General features: G+C 35.1%; 1 protein-coding gene across 1 annotated transcript in view; it reads right to left on the bottom strand.

The window, feature by feature from the left end:
- Positions 1 to 14,777, bottom strand: part of LOC109820280 (probable protein phosphatase 2C 55) — a 15,912-nt gene extending 1,135 nt beyond the window's left edge. Inside the window, 5 exon segments of the mRNA XM_020386410.1 lie at positions 1 to 2; positions 4 to 47; positions 12,569 to 12,893; positions 13,535 to 14,322; positions 14,476 to 14,777. The exon segment at positions 1 to 2 is cut by the window's left edge and continues 74 nt beyond it. Coding sequence (XP_020241999.1) covers positions 1 to 2; positions 4 to 47; positions 12,569 to 12,893; positions 13,535 to 14,190 — 1,027 coding nt within the window. The 5' untranslated portion in view covers positions 14,191 to 14,322; positions 14,476 to 14,777.

Here is a 21,670-nt window from a genome sequence, read left to right as displayed (position 1 = left end):
CTTACAACTATAAAGCCGCTATCCCCTAAGTTGACAGCATGAACACCCTAAAAAAATAGTTTAAAAGATAAATTAACAATTCAAAGCACAAGATAGAAGTTTATGTATGACTGTATGAGGAATAGCACATGTACAAAGCACTATTAAGTTTAAAAATTATAAACAGAGACTACAACTTAAAAATGTCCAACATTCAAGGAAAACTATTGCAGAGTATCCTTTTCAAGCTAGTCAAAGACATAAAATTGATGATCTTGTAAAAGTTAAAAGGCATTAAAACACAGAACTAAAATGGGATTGTATATAATGAGAAGATGTGCCTCACTAGCATGTACTATAAAATAGGTGTAAATTTAGACACAAAGCCTTCATTAAGTTAAATATAAAAAATAGTTCAGCATGAGCACTTGTATCGTCAAGCCTGCTAGTGAAACCATGCATCTCTTGACAATTTGATACAATTTGAATACCTACCCCAACTTTCCCACAATTGTATAACACATCTAACAAGTAATTCAACTTACGAAGTTTTGTGTTACGTATGTAAACATTACTTTTCAACAGAAGATCATATTTGATTTTCATGATTAAAAAATTGCAATATATGGCATGTGTAATTATGCAGTTATCCATACATGTACAAGTAACCAAATAATTAAGTCGAGCAGTTCCTATAACGGCCGCTAAAAGTACACAAGCAGAAAAATAGAAGCACAAAGTCGAACTTGTATCACTACCACAAGAGAAATTAAGGCATATTATATGCCTTCTTCGTGGTTGGATGCACGAACTATGGACACACTCTCCCACCCACACCTACTCATCCACCCAGCTGCCCGCGCCCACCCACGCACCCACCTGCACGAGCACACCAACACGCAGGAAGAACTCCTCCTAAAAGATAGAACTAATACTAAACTTCTTGATCTCCATATATGATTAAGCTAAACAGTAATTAAGCTACTGTAGTTTGTGCTTCGCAGGTTCTATGTTTTCCATGCACAGTTCATCACATGCTTCCTTATTTATATTACTCTAAGTTGTGTAGGTACGGGTACGAGTACGGATACAGAACACTTACAAGCATATCCCAAAAATTAGGACAATATCTCTTGCATAGAACAAGCTCCAAGACAATCATCAACCTTCATTTTCATACCCATCAAACACAATGGCCTCAAGCTCCGGATCGTCAAGAGAAACGTTTGCAACTTCTAAATGTCGGCACAATTAAAATATTCAAATTTATCACCTATATCCCACATCTTTACACTCTCCTATAGAATGTTCTAAGGATCTCTTCAAAGAAGGCAAAATTTTGTATGAACAATCATCATTCATCATTTTCATACCCATCAAACATAATAGCCTCAAGCTGCAGCTCATCAAGAGAAAGGTTTGCAATTTCTAAAATGTCGGCACCACTAATATATTTAAATTCATCATCTCTTATATCTCACATCTTTATCTCCCCTCTAGAATATTCTAAGGATCTCCTTCAAAGAAAGCAAAGATTTGTATGAACATAAACCATATCTTCTACACATCTTGCTCCTCTTTATAAAATGAGCAACTTTGTAAGTACTCCAATTTCTCTCACAGCAAGAAGTGAAACAAAGATGCTCGAGCAACTTCAATGTTCTCTTATAATTTTAATATAGACGTTTCATGGACAACCCACCAAGTCTTTGCATCCATTTTCCCTTATCATCCATTGAGTCGTGATCCACCAGTGAATCTATAGTGTGGCGGAAATTTTAGTAAATTCTATGTAAACCATTCTCCACTCCGCAAAGTTAGGAAAATACATATTCAAGCATTTAGTTCTTTAACTAGAGATCTTGGGATCCTTGTGTGCCGCAACTCGATTGGGGCTTCGATGAGCCAAGCCACACTGTAATATCTTGAAGATAAAAAAAAAATCATAAACAATATCAAGTATAGTTGAGAAAAAAGTTCTCAGTTCGGGTTTAGTAAACGAACCAATCAATGTAAAGCAACGTAAAGGTGTGTTACTCTTGTTCCATCGATCAACTAAAGATAGTATGTGCTACATTAAAAAAAGATGAATATTCATCATCTCTCTTACTTTCTTTTTTATAAATGGAACTCTTCAATTTTTCAATTCATTATCTCACATATCATAAACTAGATAAAGTTTTGACAGACTTATCCATCTCAGCGGATCAAAGGTGTCGCGAATCTAAGCATATTATAGATCGACAGGGTAAAGAGATAATATATTCTATTTTATCCCACCACATATCATCCAAAATAGTTACCTAACATATCATCCAAAATTGTTGCATGAAAACAAGTACGGGTACCGGTATGGGTATGGGACATGACAAATTTATAAAATATTAGGTATAAGGACACGATTGTTTAAATATTTGTATTCACATGCATATATTATATAGGAGTTTTTGCATATATACCCCTCAAATCTTTCACATTTTCAAATTACTCCCCAAAAATTGGTATTTGCAAAATTACCCTCCAATTCTTTCTTATAGCGTCTTTCCACACTTCCCACTAAACAATTCTAGTTTTCGAATGGAAAAATATTACAAAAATATTCGAGATTGTTGCAAAATTTTGACGATGCCCTATTTAGAGATCAACATTGTTAAGCAAATGTAAACTCTCCAAGAGGGTAACTTTGCAAAATATGCATCTAAACTCCATGCATTATGTTAACTATTTCTTCTATCTCTCACCTTGACACTCGTCCCCCCTCCCCTCTACCCCGAGAAGGGAGGATACTCACTCCATTGGAGCTTGACAAATGGGCAAGTAATCTCTAAATAGGTTCGCTTTTAAGCAAAGCTAATAAACAATCGCCATGAAAGAGGTGGAGGCAAAGCATGAGGTGTTTCACCTTGTGCCCATTAGTAACTCCATAAAATGATTGCATTCAGCCTCAAGTAGAGTTTTCGCCATTAGAAATTGATGGATCATTTCAAATATCAAGGGGGCTGAAGGCTTTGACCCACGCTGTTAAGCCTCTCGGAGCTCCGCATTAGGTGATGCCTCCATCATCGATGGCACCACTCTAAGCTCTCAAAGCTCAATTTCTGGTGGTCACTCCACCGTCGGTGACACCACCTACGTGAACCGCCGCCACTTCCTCTTCAACCCGAAACACGCACAAAGAAATGTGGGCATCAATACTAGGTCGACTGTGAGCCAAGTGACAACATAATCTTTAGAGGTAGGAGAGGTTAATAGGATGGTTAATCTAGGTGAAGAAATAGAGAGACCATGGGTTATATAGATTAGGAGGGGAAGGGAGAGGGGGAGGGTCGTCAGGATTTGTCTTTTTTTTTGGGTTGCCGCTTGGGTTTGTGTGTTTTTTCGTTTAGGTTAGGGGTATATAGACTTTTGGGTTGGAGCTGATGTGTATCATTTTTAAATTTTTTGCATATATATATAGAAGAAAAATGGGTACGCTTGGTACCAAGCACAAAAATTTGTGCTTTATAGTGAGTTGGCATAATCCCCTCCACTCATTCAAATGGTTGTATATCCCCATGCACTCATCAACTCATATGAATGTAGTTCCCCATTTGAATGAGTGGATGGGATTTGGACGCCTCACTAATATATATATATATATATATCCTTCAAATCTTCCATATTTCCAAACTTACCCCTCAAATCTAAGTGGGTATTATATATATATCCTTCAAATCTTCCATATTTCCAAACTTACCCCTCAAATCTAAGTGGGTATTTTTACCCCTCAATTTAACAATGTTGATTTCTAAATTTGGCAATATAAAAATTCTGCAACAATTTCGAACATGTTTGTAATATTTTTCCATTTGGAAACTAAAATTGTTGAGTGAAAAGTGCAAAACAACTCAATGTGAGAGAATTGGGGGGGTAATATTGCAAATATTAAGATTTGTAGGGTAATGCATATCAAGATTTGAGGGGTATATATGCAAAAATCTTATTATATATTGAAATTAATAATTTGCATGAGATCAATATTGTTTTTGCCAACGTGTTATGAGAATTAAAATTCCTATAATATTTTTATATTTCTTTTATTATGTGGATTATTGGAAAACCATCACTCTTGAACTAGACACTTAAACTATCGTTTAAAAATATTTCGAAATTCAACATATGTCCAACAAGTTTTAGGACATGAATGTGAAGTGTAGAATGTGCATTCAAGAAGTGCATGAGAAGTGTTTTAACTTACAAGTTACAACATATATTACAAAAGTGAGTACACGTCTGAATAAATGTATTCATATATGCAAGGAGTATCCCAAGAGTTTGTGTACGAATATTGATGCGTGTTAGGAACAGGTACGGCTCCATTAGGATTACCCAAGTACAACAAACAATAACCAAAGAAAAATAAGTTTCAGCAATAGCAAGCATTTTTAACATCACGTGATTATTGAACATTGACAACCTCATAGAGTGCTTCATTATGAAGTTACTTATCACCACTACATCTTGGCAAACTTTAGTGATCTAACTATATTCGACATAATTCGACATAGACAACCTCATTTCTTTCAGTGTTCTTCATCACACAAATATTTTTTAAGGCAAGATTTAGTTTATGAACAGCACATTGAGTCCAAAAATATGAGGATGTCTCCCTTCTACAATGTCTCCCACAGTTTGCAAATTGATGCATTATTGGTTATAACTTGCATAACATTATGAGGACAACTATTTCTTCAATAGCTTTCAAGAGAATATCAACTAAGTTATAGCTCGTATTTGCTCGTACTCTTGAGTTAACTACCCAGTAATCTTGTCAACTAAGAAAAGAAATATATTTTTAATGCTTTGTTGATTGATCATCATAAGTAAAAATAATATTTTTAATGTATCTAGATGTAGCTTTTTACTTTTTATTTGTTAATCAATATGCTTTAGGGTTTAGTTAATCATCTAGTAACTAGGTTGCACGGAAATGATGCGGACGCGAACGCGAACACGGGAAATTTGTAAAAGGCAGGACATGAGGACACGTCTATATACATAATTTGTATTAGATCAAATATTGAATTTAAAATACCCATAACATTTGTATGCTTCTTTTTTATTATCTATAACAATTAAGAATCAAGTTCAATTAAACTAAGAAATTAAGGTTTAATAACAAAAGTTTAGTTTTGACCTCATAGGATACATTGGTCATTTTTCAAATATTTAAGTAATGAGTTTTGTATTTTGGGTTCAAAAACTAATTGGTTTTGAACTTGATATACCAAAGAAACTAGTTTAGAGTTCTAAATAATGGGAAAATCGAGTTTTGCTTTGAACCACACATGTCCATGTCGTCTGCAGCGAATTTGTGTCCAACAAGTGTTAAACATAGATACGGCACCTAGAACGCAATCTCCAGGTAACCTAGCCTAGTATCTTGTTAAATAAAAATAAAATATAACTTAATGTTTTCTTTACTACTCATTCTGAGTAAAACTAATACTTTTTAATGGATCTATATGTACATTTTAATTTTTTGTTTATTCACAAATTATTGGATATGCTTTATGATTTAGTTGTTAAGTATCTGATTTTTGTGCATGTAAGAACATGTATAATAAAGTGATCAGCGGCCACAAAGAATATCAAGGTCATGGACGACAATATAATAAAACATCCTAGCGTTCTTTCTAATAAATAGTAGCATACAAGTTATCCTTATGACGATCATTCCAAACCTTGCCCGACATTCGGAGGATAACTACACTAATGGTCTTGGGGGGACCCCTTCTCTCAGCCGCTACTAACACATGAATATGGATTTGAAGGAAAGATGACGACGGCTTAATTTGTAGTTTTCTATGAAATTTTTTTCTTTGTCCCTTCATGTTATTAAATAAGCGAAAGAGAGACAAAAACTGTCCTACTAGAAATCTAGATCAGCCCTTGGAGCAATTTAGATAGAGATTTGTTCACACTCATGTAGGTGTGGACCTAAATCAACCAACATAGCCTTAGCAGCATTAACGAATAAGTGCCATTCCTAGGCTCCTTAAGTCATTGACGCCATGGTAAAAGTCGCAAAATTTCTTTTATAAAACCTATCACATTATCTCCTTTGTCACTCTATCATAAGACTTTTCTCGATAAATGAGAATCATATGCAACTTCTCTCTTTTCTATGTATCCCCCTCGTTATACCCTCTTAATATATTGTATATGTATTTCAATCATCAAATATATAAATATATTCTATAGTTGATAATCATGGCATAAAATCAAATTGCATATACATTAGTCTCTTTTCTTAATCTTTGGCAATTACCCTCTTCTATAGTTTGACCCATAAGGTTGATACTCGATACTAGTTTGAACACAGCGTAATTTATCTAGTATTCTAACCCACAAGATCTTTTTGTTTTCTTTCTTAAGGCATCATGCAATCTAAAAAAATCCTACTAGAAAAATCCCTCCCTTAGGCTTGATTGGGTAAAGGGTGGAATGGAGTAAGGGGCAAAAGAAGAAATGGCCTTCAGTAAAGGGTGGAATGGAGTAAGGGGCAAAAGAAGAAATGGCCTTCAGTAAGATGATTTTAGCAAGGAGGAGAAGGGAGTGATTAGGAGTCATGAAAAGCGAAATTATCTCTCATGTAGTTGTTGTACAACAATTCTCTCAAAGTGGATAGAAACATAAAATTGAGGTAAAAAAAGACTTAAAACTCATGTACCTCGCGTCACTTTTCCTTCAATCAAACAAGAAGCCTAGAAGCAATTCTCTTCCCTCCTCAATCTCCTATTGAATTAAGCTTTAGGAAAATATCTATACATACAACTCTCACTTAAAAAAATCAATGTCTCATATGTCGAGAGCCCCCGGAATATTGACTCATGGAAATGCCTACTAAGAGGTCCTTTCTACATTCCCAAAAGGTTATATACAGCAGATATGGACAAGACCAATGCCATATTAAAGTTGCATATAATTGCATTTTCAAAGAAATCCAATGAAGGTCTTCTTTACATTATTACATTACATTATTACACAAAGAAAAATCTCCAAAAAACGTCATATCTCAGACTCATTCTAACAAACAATGTCTTTATAGCAGATGTGCGTAAGACATGTCAGATAGAGGTTGCATATAGTTACATAGTCAATGAATCAGCGTAAGTGTTCATACATCAACTCCATACATATAAAAAATCAAACAACATCGTATCAAAGTCTCATTCTCATTCTAATCCATGGAATAATCTCACAATCCTAAGTAAACTCAAGCAAGTAAATGCATCTACATGGGGGACTTTCCTACAATGAAAATCTAGTCCTAAATATAAGCACTAAATTACCAAATTGGTACTTTATTTTGACTCTTTTTATCAATTGGGTATTTTAAAATGTTCTGGCAACATTAAGATATCTTATTTCACCCCCTTTACTATTAAGGCATTTTTTCTAGCTAGCGGCAAGAGTTCTGGCATGAACTGTTAATTTTTGTTGGGAAAATTTCTTCTACCCCTAACCTCTCAAAATTATTTAATCCACACATAACCAAGGTTTTAAATGTCGGCCGTAATGTCGGCCGACATATCGGTTTGAGGGCTTGACGACACGATATGGACGTTTTCAACTCGTATGTCGGTTTTCAGGGCCAAATTCGAAATATCAGGGTCATATAGGACATATCGGCCTATTTTTTACCTTTGAAAAATCGGCTGATATGGTACTTTTCTTTAAGATCTGTTTTTTGTTATCGGGTTTGGGTTTAGTGACAAATACCCAAACTCGTTTGACCCGTTCTCATGTTTAAGGGTTTCTTATGAACCCGGTAGAAAGAATTTATGAACCCAAATTCATATATTATTTACTTTTTTATATGTTTAGTCTATAGAATTTATAAAGTATGCTTATATTGAATTTATGAATGCTTAGATTACATTTAGGACATGATATTATACATATGTGCACTACCCGATATGGCAATCTGATATTTAGTCAATGTCCCCCGATATATCCCCGATTTTCGCTATCCGACATGGATTTCAGCCATCCGACATGAACCCGACATCCGACATTTAAAACCTTGCACCTAACCCATAATTATGTGGCAGAAGATAAGAGAATTTATGTGAAATTGGGCCTTTAGAAAGTTCTCTGTCTTATCCACACTATCTAGGATTTTAGGTAAGTTTGAGAGTTGATGTGGAGCCTTTGAAGGGGAATTGGGAGGAAAATAACATAGGAAACTAGTGAGGAGAGGGTGAGACTGATGAGGGTTATTGATGATAATGAGTTAGGGAAAGGAGGGAGGAGATGAGGAGTGCATGCTAGAGTGTGGATGGGGAAAGGGAGATTTTAAAAGGGTTAATTTCACATAAACCCCCTATAATTTACCACATTATAGGTGTAGACTCAATAACTTTGAGAGGTCAAGGGGTGGAAGCAATTTTTCTAATAGAAATTACAATTCTCATCGGAATTCTCCCTGCCAGCAAGAAAAAGGGTCTTATTAGTAAAGATGGTAGAAATAAAATAACTTAACGTAGCCGGAGCGTATTTTAAAATACCTTGTTGGTAAAATAGGTTAAAATAAAATACCATATGGTAATTTGGCCTAAATATAAGTAATTTGATTTTCTTAACCAGTACATTAATAGTAAGTTGTCATCTTTATAACAAGAGCATAATTTTTATCATAGTATACGTTCATGATCTTGAAACTAGAAAGATATACTAGCTTTCTTGGACACATGGACATTTATGGTTATCTCTACATAGATGGACAAAGACTTCCTCAAAATCACAAGAAGCAATATTTGCGGCAACTGGAAGTAATACACAGCAAATAGTTTCTAGTTCTTACTAAAGACAACCATCAGTGCAATAATGCAATATCCTTCATGAGAAACTAGACCCTAGTTTATCTTTAAAACAAGAAACAAAATAGAAACCCGAACTAATAAATCTTTAACTGTCTTCACAAGCTAGGGTTTGCATATACTAAAACCAATGTTTGTCAAACACTTTTATGAATATTTTCACACTCTAACACATAGACCTAGTCGAAAAGAGCAAACTATCGGTTCGGTTGGTTTTGATAAATTTTAATCAAACTAAACCAAACCATAATAAAAGTGAAACTGAACCGAATCAAATCGGTTCGGTTCGGTAGGTTCATTCAGCTTTTGTAAATGAACCCAATCATATTATATGCATAACTCCAAACTCAACTTAGATCTAAACCAACAAAAAATATTTAAACAGCCAATTGTGAGCTAATTCCAGCCTTAAAAACTCCATGAATACTCTATCCATTCAAGGGATGCCTCTGTCGAAACTCTAATCTTCATTTAATGGCAGTCTCGAGCATGGCCATTAATCAAAGAAGGCAATGCAAGCCACGTAATCTCTCATGCAAAGACAAACAGCTTTCCTTCCTAAAGGTCTGAGTATGCGTTTCCATGAAATAGGGCTTTGGAAGTTGGTATTTGTTGATGAAAGATCAAGTCTTCTAGTAATCCGAGCTTTGCCATCATTAGTCCACTAGATTGTGCCCTCTTCATTGCCATGAGCTTCATCTTATGGACTACACCACTAACACCATTGATTACACCATCAACACTGTCGACGCCTCCATCTTCGTTCCTTCAATCGGTTCAGCTGGTACGAGTCAAAAAATTTCAACCCGCAGCCGAACCGTAACACTGCACAACCAAACTCAATTGCCGAGAATCGGTCGGTTTAGTCCGTTGAGACCAAAAAGTTTGCTCAGCCTTAAGACCCTAGAAGATGAACCCTATTTCCTTTCATTTAACAGACCCCTACATCAATTAACAAGATCCTTTCCAAGGTAGGGCGGTGGCAAAGCACCTTGTATCTGATGCAAGGTGCTTAGCAAATGCGAAGGAGTGCCTTTTTGCGCATCACAAATGCCCAACACATAGGGTGAATGCAAGATATAGCCTCATATTTTATTCTTTAATTCAACCGGGTCTTTATACCCAATACCTATACCCTGATAGAAAAATATACTCATTAGGCATTTTTAGTAACCCACTTGAGAACCCTAACTAGTTCTCATTTACTATTCTGATTTTTCTTCAACTTCACTTCAACTTCAGACTTGATTTGACTTTTGATTTGAAAAATTTTATGGACTCAACTACTTGTTGCGTGTTAGAATTATGAATTCAAACAATATTTTCTGATTTGATAATAGATATTATTTACCTTGATATATTTTTTACGAGAAAATTCATAAACACATACTTTCGTGCTTGATTATCTATCTTGAAAAATTATGAGTCTCTCACTTGAGCACACGCATCACATTGCGCTTTGAGCCCTAGCATTGCGCCTAGCGCATTAATAATATTGAACCTTATTATCGAAATATAATCCCAAAAAATTGTTGTCCCACTTAACCAACTATTTCATTACAATGTGACATTAAGCAATTATATTATGGTCTTCAATGTTGGATGAACCTTGGATAGGTATCTATCATGTGAGGCGTTTAATTCAATAAAATCATTCTCAACTATAAACTCATCAAATGGCAAAGAACTCGTTTATAACCATGCATGTGTCAGCCCATGCACAAAGAAAAATCTCACTAATAGATCTGAACCAAAAGCCTTCTCTGGAAGATTAACTTTGGCATGTGTGGCATAAGATGCTTGATTCCAATGGCCTTAACTGCCAACCGATTTTTGGATGATTATTTTAAACAGCAGCAATATGACTTAATGAGGTGATATGGAGAATCTGACCACCCCATCAGCTACCAATGAGACTGTAGGGATCCATGTTACATTATGTCAACAGGAAGAATATATTAGACAGCTAAATGGATGCTTGATATCCTCTCTACTTCTCTATTATTTAAACTCTCTCATTAATTAGGACACTTTTGAAGTCATCTCAAGGATGCTCTAGCATTGCCATGTGGTGAGATCATTTACCCTGTTAATACATTAATATCTGTCGCATGACCATCTCGTCCATGTTCAGATGGAAATGAACATGACAAAGCAAAACCATTTTTCCCAAAGTTCGAACAGACCAGTTAAACTTCAGTTCTATCTGTCCAAAGTCAAAATTAACTTAAAAGAGTCTCAGATGGAAACAAATTTTCCAGCATCTGCATCAAATGCAAAAAAAAGTCCAGAGTTTGATTAAGCAGCAGCATTGGATACTAAATAATTTAAATTAACCCTCAATGATATAAATTAACATATATCAATTTGAAGCACCCAATATAAGGATAATTTTAGTATGAATCGAATCCTAAAGTCTTCATTTTCAAAGTGACCTGTCCCAAATGCCATGACTGTCTGGTTCACTTACCACATCACGTAAAGTGTCTCAACCAAATTCATGATGAAATGCCAAAATAGGATCATATGGTTAGGCATGTTTGTTAGACAAATCATGCGACTGACACCAACAACCCAGGAAACATGCAATCTGAACCCTGGTCCATCCAAAATCAGAGTATAACAAAACGGAACAATCAGAACAAACTCATGTAGAAACAACAAGACCTAAACCAATATGCAGACACTAGTATATAAGATACTCAGTGCTACAGAATAGGACCTCTCAACAGCACTCTTTATGAAGTTAAGACATAGAATAATTCACACATATCTTCCAACTGATGCATAATAATTCACACATATCTTCCAACTGATGCATCTTCTTAAATTCTAAGCTTATACATCCAAACCTTAAGCACCAAGGTCTGTCACCAGTTTAACCTCGTCTATAATTCTTCCGACAGAGTTGAGAAATTCTGTTCTTGGGTAGACAACCAAAAGTGTTTGTGAGGGTTCCTTAACTTGAGCATTAATGAGAAAGGATGACAAAACCAAGTTGCCGCCGAAACTCAATGGTCTATCAATAATTAAGATGCTTTTTCATAGCCCAATATTCTGAAAGAAATGCAGAAACATACATACATTGTTTCTGCAAATACACGTAAAGGATTTATAAGAATTAATATTGATCAACAAAAGATCACAGAAAATCCATAAACATCTATATCATTTTCCGAGCATGATTTAACAAAATTAGGCTACATAGCCTAGTCCATAAATGAGAAAAGCTCCGAGAAATGCTAAAGTATCAAATCCAAGGATAGCCAGTGAACCTGATATGAACATCCCAAATTCAATAACAAGGCAACATGAACAAGAGAGGGTGCTTGACATTAAAACGTAGAATACCATTTGACAGCAAGGATCGTTCATTTCTTTACTAATAAAATCAAGGGTAATCCTTCTAAATTCTCCACGGAAGGAGCCAGACTGGCTAGAGCATGCATTTAAAGGCAGTATGTCATGAAGCACAAACATCTCCAACTGATAGTTGTATGTTTAATAGTATAGAGTTTCTCGTGATACAATGCCGATCTAGAAATAAAATGCCTTAGAAACCAGTACCTTCAATAACTATAATAGTGGTATTGCGAACTAGCAGTATAAATTTAGTATGTCTGATTCCATATGTTTTGCTTGTCTATTTATATTAGTGGAAGGAATTTACATTTAGAAATAAAGGAAATGTGGATAAAACAACAAAAAAATTTAACTAAGCAAACCTGATCAGTCAGAGCAATAATGCATGCAGTTGAAGAGCCTTTTGCTTTGGTGCTGGTGTATGCTTTTTGTAATACCCTTGCCGGATCAATGGACCCTTTAGGTTCTTCTTGAATTGCGGTAACTGAATGTGACATAAGTTCTCTAGCATACTGTCCTGCATCAATACCAAGGTCTGCCCAGCCACCAACACCATCTGCTACACCGATAGCCTGCTCGTCAACACATATAAAATGTGCATCCTCACCACCAGTTTCCTCCTTATCTGGATGTGGTAGGTAACAGGACCCTGAGAGCAACTTCAAAGTTCTCTCACCTGGTAACCTCCTGTAACCAAAAGAAAATAAGAATCCTATGACTTTTTCCCCCTAACAACCAAATAGAACAACCTCGTCTTTTCTTGACAGGACAGGAAATTAGCAAGGCATGCATATGCATCCAGTATGTAATTGTAATATTTAAACTACGTCTAAACTATTTTAGTATGCATTGACACCTTTGTGTTTCGCTGTTGGGGGAATTTTGGTACAAATTGTCCAACCGCAACCTATTCACAAGCTTATAACCTCAAACTAGTCTGACCCGTTTTCTAGAAGACATGATGGCAGATATAACTTTTCTAGATGTATCGGATTTAGCCTTTGAATCATCCACAAAAAGGAATAAACACCTTACCTTCATGACCACAGAAGTACGAACTAACAAAATGCAAGAATAGTAGGGAATAGGACAACCATCTAAACTTCATGACCACAGAATTGAATCTCATTATTTCATAATTTTGACAATTTTTTTTTTTTCATAATTTTGTTTCCCCATGGAATAAACCTAATGAAACATGCAGTTAAGCCTATGATGCAGCAGAAATTACATTAAAAATGACTAATTGCACACTGGTCACACTAACTTATATACTAATATGACGATCAAAACCGAGATCTAGAAGTTAAATAATTTAGAAAACATACTGGTCAGAAGATGTTGTAGAATTCCCGGGCTGCTCCTCCCGTGGGGATCCATTTAACGAAACATCAGGAGACGCCCCAGCAGAAAACAATGCAGAACGTGATGTATGAAAATCCCTCTTTCCCAGTTCCATAATGAGATTGGCCTTGCTATTTGTTCCCGCAGAGTTGGACCAAAAACACTTGTACACCATATTATTACCCCACGACTCCCGAGATTTCAGACTCCCACTTGCTCTTCCACAATAGTCAATACATTTAGCACCATTAGAAACATCGACGCTACTCGCCATAGGGTTCATCATCTGTGCACTTTTCCAACTCAAATTCTCCAATTGGCGAGCACCCAATTCAGCACTACCCGATAAAGCACTGGCAGCCATTGTGTTCCTTTGCAGTATGATAGAAGCAGATCTTTGGGTGGATTCAGAAAGGCCAATAACAGAAGGAACCGGGATAGACTGCGGTAACGATCCAAATAGGGAAAGTGCTGCTCTGAGATCAAGCGTATGAAATGGGCGAATCGAGGTGCTTAGATTTGAGAAGGGCTTCGATATGAAGTGGCCGGCATTGGCAAGAACAGAGTTCTGCCCCTGATTCAACAGGAAGCCAGCAAGAGACCGCAGCAGCTTTTGCTTCGAAAAGTATTTGGCCGGCATCTTATACTCTTAATAAATAGTGGGTTCTTCCTTCGATCAAATCCCGAACTAGATAGCAGCAAAAAGGACGAATTTTCATAATACTATCGCATACAAATCTGGGCTCTCACGTGATTGATGGAGCTCCACAATCTAACATACGAAAAAAAAACAATGAATAAGAGATGAAAACAAAAGATTATTTCCTCTAGAACAAACAAATCGCAGTGAGAGCTAACACAGATCGAGGCTTCCACACAAAAAGAGCGCAAAATTAAAAAAAATTAGATCAAAAGACAAACCTACACCGATTGTACGAGGGGAACCCAAACCCTAAGCCCTAACCTTTCTAAAGATCCATCGATCGCCAGCCAAGGCCGAGAGATAGGGAGGTGCGACGAAACCCTAACCCTAATAAAGTGGGGGCGTTTGATTATTTTGTATTGCTTAGCTTGAAATTTAAGTTTGGGGTCGTGGAGGAGAGTAAACAATAATTTAATGGCAAATGGGAGGAGCTTTCGCAGGATTGGTATTCGAATTTTGTGACAAATCGGGAAACCCTAGAATATTGGACGGTAACGCGATTTTTGTTGTCCAGGTAACTACGCTTTTGTGAGGTGGAAGTGTTTGGTCCCACACAACGTAAAAAAGAGAAAGGCAAAAGAATAAATATTGCTTGGCCAAATAACAGAAAAATTCCCTTAAGTTTGGTCGATTATCAGATAACCCCCTTAACCTTCAAAATATAAGAAAACTACCTCAAGTTTATGGGTTATCAGTAAAAACACTTTAGTTTTAAGACTTTATCCAAAAAACCCTCATAACGGTGTCTACTACAATTTTTCACGTGGGTGATTACACAAGGTGATATTTTCTTTGGTGAAAATTATGGTTCACACTTTTAAAAGGGGTTTTATATAAAATCTTAAAGTTAAAGGGAGTTTTCTGATAATCCCTAAATTTCTTGGGGTTTCTAATAAGCCCTAAACTTAGGGGGGTTTTTGATATTTTGAAAGTTATAGGGGAATCTAATAATTGTCCATATGTAAAGGAGTTTTCTAGTATTTTGAAAGTTATGGGGTATCTAATAAGTGTCCATACGTGAGGGGTTTTGGCATATTTACCTTTTGTAGAACATGTTATATATTGTTGTGACATTCATTTTATACTCTGTTGGGATACAACAATTGCTTTAGATAATTTGTTTGCGGCATGTTCTAATAATAATAATAATAATAATAATAATAATAATAATTGTCTTCATTCTATTAGGATCTGTTTGGTTATTTCCTAAAAACCAAGAAATGGAAATGGAAAAGATGGAAATCTCAAAAGGTACCATTTCCTCTATTTTCATCCCTAAAAATCACCCACAACATCCAATAAAATATTACTTTCATCCAACAACTCATCCATAACATCTAATAAAAAATCATTTTCATCCAACAACTCATCCACCATATCTAATAAAATATTATTTTTATCCAACAACTCATCCATCATATCTAATAAAATATTATGTTCATTCACAACATCACTCAACTCAACTCATCTCATCATTTCAAATCACTCACATCATCCAATAAGATGGTGACAACTCATCTTATCTTATTAACATTTTATTTCTACCCATTTCCTCCCAAAAAACTAGGAAAAAGATTTTCTAAAGTGTGGGTCACATCATCCAATAATATAATAACAACTCATCTCATCTCATCTATTCTCTTATTTTTAAGAATGAACCAAACAAAAGAAAACAACATATTACATGAAATAGGTTTCTTATAATTCATTTCCTTATTTTTTTTTTCGCCAACCAAACAACATCAAAACAAGTTTTCTTAAAAAATCACTCACATTATCCAATAATAAGGTGACAACTAACATCATCTCATCTCCATTTCTTTGATTTCTTTTTTTTTAGACAACCAAACACTCCCAAAACAATTCTTCTTAGAAATAGTTTTCCATTTTTTTGATTTCCCTCTTTTTTTTAGGCAAACAAACATACCCTTATTGTAAATATAAGGTGATATCCCACAGAAGAATGAAGACAGCTATCCTTTCGTTCTGCAACAACTGCACTTAAGTTTGGGCAATTAACCAAAATTCGTTGTGAATTACTCTCCTGTGTCTTCATTATTCTGTTGTAAACATAAGGTGGCATTATTCTGTTGTAAACATAAGGTGCATCCAAGAGGGAAACCCCCCCCCCCCCCCACCCCAACCACCCAATTATATATGTCACAATAGCACTTGCAGAACGATAGCATGAACAGTAAGTTGTCCACAAAGATGGACGAGAGAGCAATGACTTAATACAATCAACTCTTTATAACAAATCAGATATATATAAGGTATGTACAAAGCTTTTTCAATTTTAAGGTAACGTAGCTAACGAAAAATAGACCAAAAAGAACAGGCGATTACCAACTTAATCCGCTAATTATAAGGTATAATAAAGATTAAATTCGGCCTAATTTCTGTATTTGTATCTAGCGTTCAGAGGTTTGCTTATATTTGATACTGCTCCTGTCCGCCTACCATAACGGTTAACTTATCCCAAGATAATATGGTAGTGGGCCTGTAGTAGCCGCATTAATGAAGGTTAGCGAACGGATAATATGTGAGATGCTGTCAACCGAGGGCCTGAGTAGTATGCTCCCAAATGGGGCCTTGTTAATGGTGTAGGCTCGTGAGAACTCTTATCAAGCCCGTATACGGTAGTAGGCCCATAATAAGATACATCCAAAATCATCGCGTTCATGGGGGGTATGTGAAGGGCCCAGCCCATGTCGTTCGGCCGACGCCTCCTGGCGGGTCATGAGTACGTCGTAGCCGCGTAGGTCTTTAGTTACTACCAAAATTCATTTGGTGGATCATAATTACGTTGGCTAAATTACCAAATTGCTTATTTACTACCAACATTCATTTCGTGACTCATAATTTTATTGGCTAAATTACCAAATTGGTATTTTATAAAACCCATTTACTAGTTTGGTATTTTTTTTCCATGCTTCGGTGACTTTTTGGTATTAAAGATCCACCAAAAGTGTAGTCACACACCGACGATGAAAAATTGGCGGGTTAAATACATGTGACCTCGGGTGACCAAATTTGAGTGATATTGGAATGTCATTGTGGTTGTGTTTAAATGAACATGGCAGGTTTTAGATGGCGTTGTAAGGATCTGAGAGAGCAAATTCCCCAATTAATTTGCATGAGATTATTTTCACGAGAGGTGAATTAATATTTGATTGTTGATTTAGTGGACTTTTAATTACGATTGACCATGGGCTGATTCGAACCCTAGACTTGGGTTACTATGATTATTTTTTTACTACAAACTTGGAAACAAATTTTTCCTAAGATCCTAAAAGCCCAGTCGAGTCACCCAACATAACTATGGACATGCTTGCTAACAAGCACAAACCTAGTGTTTGGTCGTAATGTGACTCATTCTCATCTTCTCATTCAAATAATCTACACTTGAAAATAACCACAACGTAATTATCCAATCCATGTGCAATCATGTGAATTCATTCCCCCCTTTAAATAAGTGGACAAGAATGAGGCAACTCACTACCAAGCACCAATGTTGTACTTATCGATCAACTTTTTTATGCACTTGATTTTCTTTGAGACTTGTGCTAGTATGATGCAAATAAATGCACACATCTCAAAAAATACTCTTCATGTCTTGCACAAAATATCAAAGCAAATCTAATATATAAAAATGTTGGCGGACAAGATTTCTATCCACCTAGGTTTATAGAAGGTTTAGTGTGTGTGCGCGTGTGTGTAATATATACAAACACTCCTTTTAAAAGTTCAAGTTCAGAAAAAATTTTCCAAGATCAAAATTACCCTTCACCATTTTAAATATTATATTTTAGTAACCTATCCTAATATCATTCTAAAATATTGGTATCATATCTTAATTAATATTATTCTAAAATCTATTTAAAGAAATCTAAATCTCGGGTTAAGATTCTGAACTACCTAGATCATTATTACGCATATGAATCCATGATATTAATTTCCAACTAAGAAAAAAATACTGGAATATAAGTCAAAGACTCGGGCTAAGATTCCGAACTACATAGATCGTTATTACGCATATGAATCCATGATATTAATTTTAGGTTAGGAATCTAATACAAACTAAGATAAAGTACTGGAATATAAGTCAAATGAATAAAATATTAGTTACTTTTAAACTGGGCATGATACCAACTAAGATTTTGAACTACCTAGATAATTATTACGCACATACATCCATGATATCAATTTCCAACTAAATTTATTAAGAGTTTTCATCTAACAATTTGAAATAAAACTCTATTTAGGGGCTGTTTGGTTGTTGTTGGTAAAGTTGTGTATTTATGACACAACTTGAAAAGTTGTTGTCCACCTCATTAATTTTACTTTTATACTTTTCTTTGTTTGTTTTTTATTCCATTGGAATCATAAATTACTTGTTTGGTTAGTAAATGTAACTTTAATTGTTTGTTTGGAAAGTGTAAAAAGTGATCCCTACTCAAATGATCATATTGGTTGGAATTATTTTTTATTATTTTTTCTGACTTCAATGTCAGTTTTCTCCTAAAATCGTGTCTTTTTTTTATGAAATCACTTTACAGTTTACAAGCCACATCAGCATATGAAATCACTTTACACTATTTTCACAACTACAAACAAACAATTGAAAGTTGAAATCACTTTACACTATTTTCACAACTACAAACAAACAATTGAAAGTGATGAAAACTGACATTGGGACCCACTTTTTTACACTTTCCATCCTTTTACATGGTAAAAACATACAACCAAACAGCCCCTTACAATTATGAGTTTTTCTATAGAGTGCCCATGAGCACTCTATAAGAGAGAGAGAGATATGATTAGGGAGGGGATCCCAATGCAAATCAGGTGGCCCCCCTCCTCAATCATCTCGCTCTATCTCTCTCCTCTTCTATAGAGTGCACATGGGCACTCTATAGAAAAACCCTATAATTATTATCCCCGTTTATCCTATCGTACTTCAATACTAATTATTATCCAAGTAGAAGTCTATTTACGGTTGTTATCTTCTCACATGTAAGATCACATGCTTATATATAGATAAATCAAGAATTATAAAATCTTCGTATTACTTTCATCTTCTTCAAGAGGTATGCCTCTCTATTATTTTACACTATTTTTCTTTGTCAATTTTCTGTAATAAACTAAAATATAATTCTTATATTTAATCGCGTGATTTGCACGTGTAATGAAGCTTTTGTGTGTGTATATATAAGTTTAATATGCGTTAAAAGGGAAAGAAAATAGAAATTAAAAGTCGTGGGCCGTTAGTTAGTTCAGGCCTGGTCCGAAATTAAGGTGGTCATGAGGCTATGCTCAGTTTAGCGTAGACTCAGAACCATAGAGGCAGGTCTGGCTCACTCTGACCTAATAGAGCTTAGGTTAAATTCGGTCCAACCTTGAACCTGTTAGCCCTATTTGCGGGCCTGAACCGGCCCAACTCACGCCCATCCTAAGTTTTAATATCAAAAAGTTGTCAGTACAGAATAAACTTGATAAAGAAACGTTACCAGAAAATAGTAATGTGGTAATTTAACCTAATTAACATTAGAAGATGATTTAGTATTAAGTCAAATACACCACGGGGTAATAAAAATGGGATGACCCCTTATTCGTTTTCGATATGCTCGAATGCCAGTCCCTTTTTCCCCCCCGAATCCTATCAACTCTCTCAGATAACATAACTAATTGGGCAAAAGATAGATGATTAGTAAATTAATCATTGTATTTCCCTGTTAAATCAATGACAAACAGTACTTGACCATCTGTGCGTGCTCACCAAATAGTTTTCCAAAGGGCTCATTCCCCAAATGGGGCTAATGTTTACACCCCGCTAGAAAAGAAAGAAAAAAAAAATCCCCTAAAATAAAAAAAAAACTAGAGAGAGTATCATGCTCACCGAAATTTGACATCATCCTATCTATTACTTTTATATATAATAATGGGAGAATCCAATATTCACTATTCATACTATAGTAAATATTACAGTAAATTATCGCAACTTGCCACTGTAGCTCATCCAGGAGAATCCATGATTTATGTATGAATTACTGTAGATTTATTACTGTAGCACAAACAGAAGATGTAACGTTTAAAATTATTATTATACCTCAGGCTGGATATTGTAATATTTAAAAAAATGTTACTGTATTATTTACAAAAACTATATTGAAATACATAATTACTATATAGGAAATAAAAAAATAGAAACCGTGGATGTGCACACTAGTAAGGTTGAAAGCCCAAATTTCTCCTTGCCATTTATGTAGTCTTGATACTGATATGCATCGGGAAAAAAAGTTATAGATACTGTGGCTTTCAGTGCCCTATACCCGTCAGGCTCGGAGATTATTATTTTTCTAACACACTTTTAATTTTTAAATTTCATCAAAAGGGATAACAGAGCATTAAATTTAGAGAGATGAGGTGGTCCCCAGCTGCTCTACCAACTACTGAGTCAGCTTGCAAAGTAATTACATTCGTTTGACCAGTCGTAATCGAGAGCTGTGTTCTTTGCTCGTCGTGCCAAACAAAAACCGGCGCTTTAATGAAAGCTTGGGTTAGAGACATTATGGAGCACGACTCTACACGCTCAAATGCAAAATAATATATCCTTGGCTAAATTATCAGATTGATGTATTTACTGAGATCTAATTATGAATTTCCTACATTTTCTTTTCCCTTCAACAATAAGGCATCCAAAGTGATAAACGATGACATAAGATATAAAAATTAGCTGGATTCAATTTTAAGGCGAGGCGAGATCAGATGACAAATCATGTGATTTCGACATGACATCATAGTCTAAAAAGCAACTAAGATATTTGACGCCATCATAGTCTAAGATATTTGACCCCATTCATTTAAAGGTTGTTTGGTTCATTTCCATAAAATTATGGAAATGAATTCTCTAACAAGAAACCAAATTTAAATTTTTTTTCCGTATATCTAATAAGGAATCAAAACATTGTGTTTGATATGGAATGATAAAGTAAAAAAATATGAAAGCATATCCAAAACTCAAGTTTGTTTCATTTTCAAATAATAAGAAGAATTGTGTGAGGAAATGATGAGTTGTCAGCGGGTTGTCAGCTTTCTAGCCAATTTCCTATACAAAAGATAGGAAATGAGCTGTCAAAAAAAAAGTCATTGTTTAGAGCCTTTTTAAGAAATCTTTTCTTAAAATTTTTTGAAACAAACCCAACTTTTAGAATCCTAAAATAGCAAAAAACCTACTTTTTGTTCTAAATCCTAAAAAAACACCTTATTTCCAATAAATTAGGGTGAACCAAACACGCCCTCAAAAGGAGGTTTCCTTCAAAACTAGGGTTCAAAAGAAATCATTTTTTTATTATTTATAAGTTGGGTCTTCCCCTACTAGGGTTAAAATTAAGCGTTCTTTGTCGAAATTGGATAT

This window comes from Asparagus officinalis, chromosome 8 (genome assembly GCF_001876935.1).
Source record: "Asparagus officinalis chromosome 8, Aspof.V1, whole genome shotgun sequence".
NCBI lineage: Eukaryota > Viridiplantae > Streptophyta > Magnoliopsida > Asparagales > Asparagaceae > Asparagus > Asparagus officinalis.
This window is presented reverse-complemented; position numbering and strand designations above follow the sequence as displayed.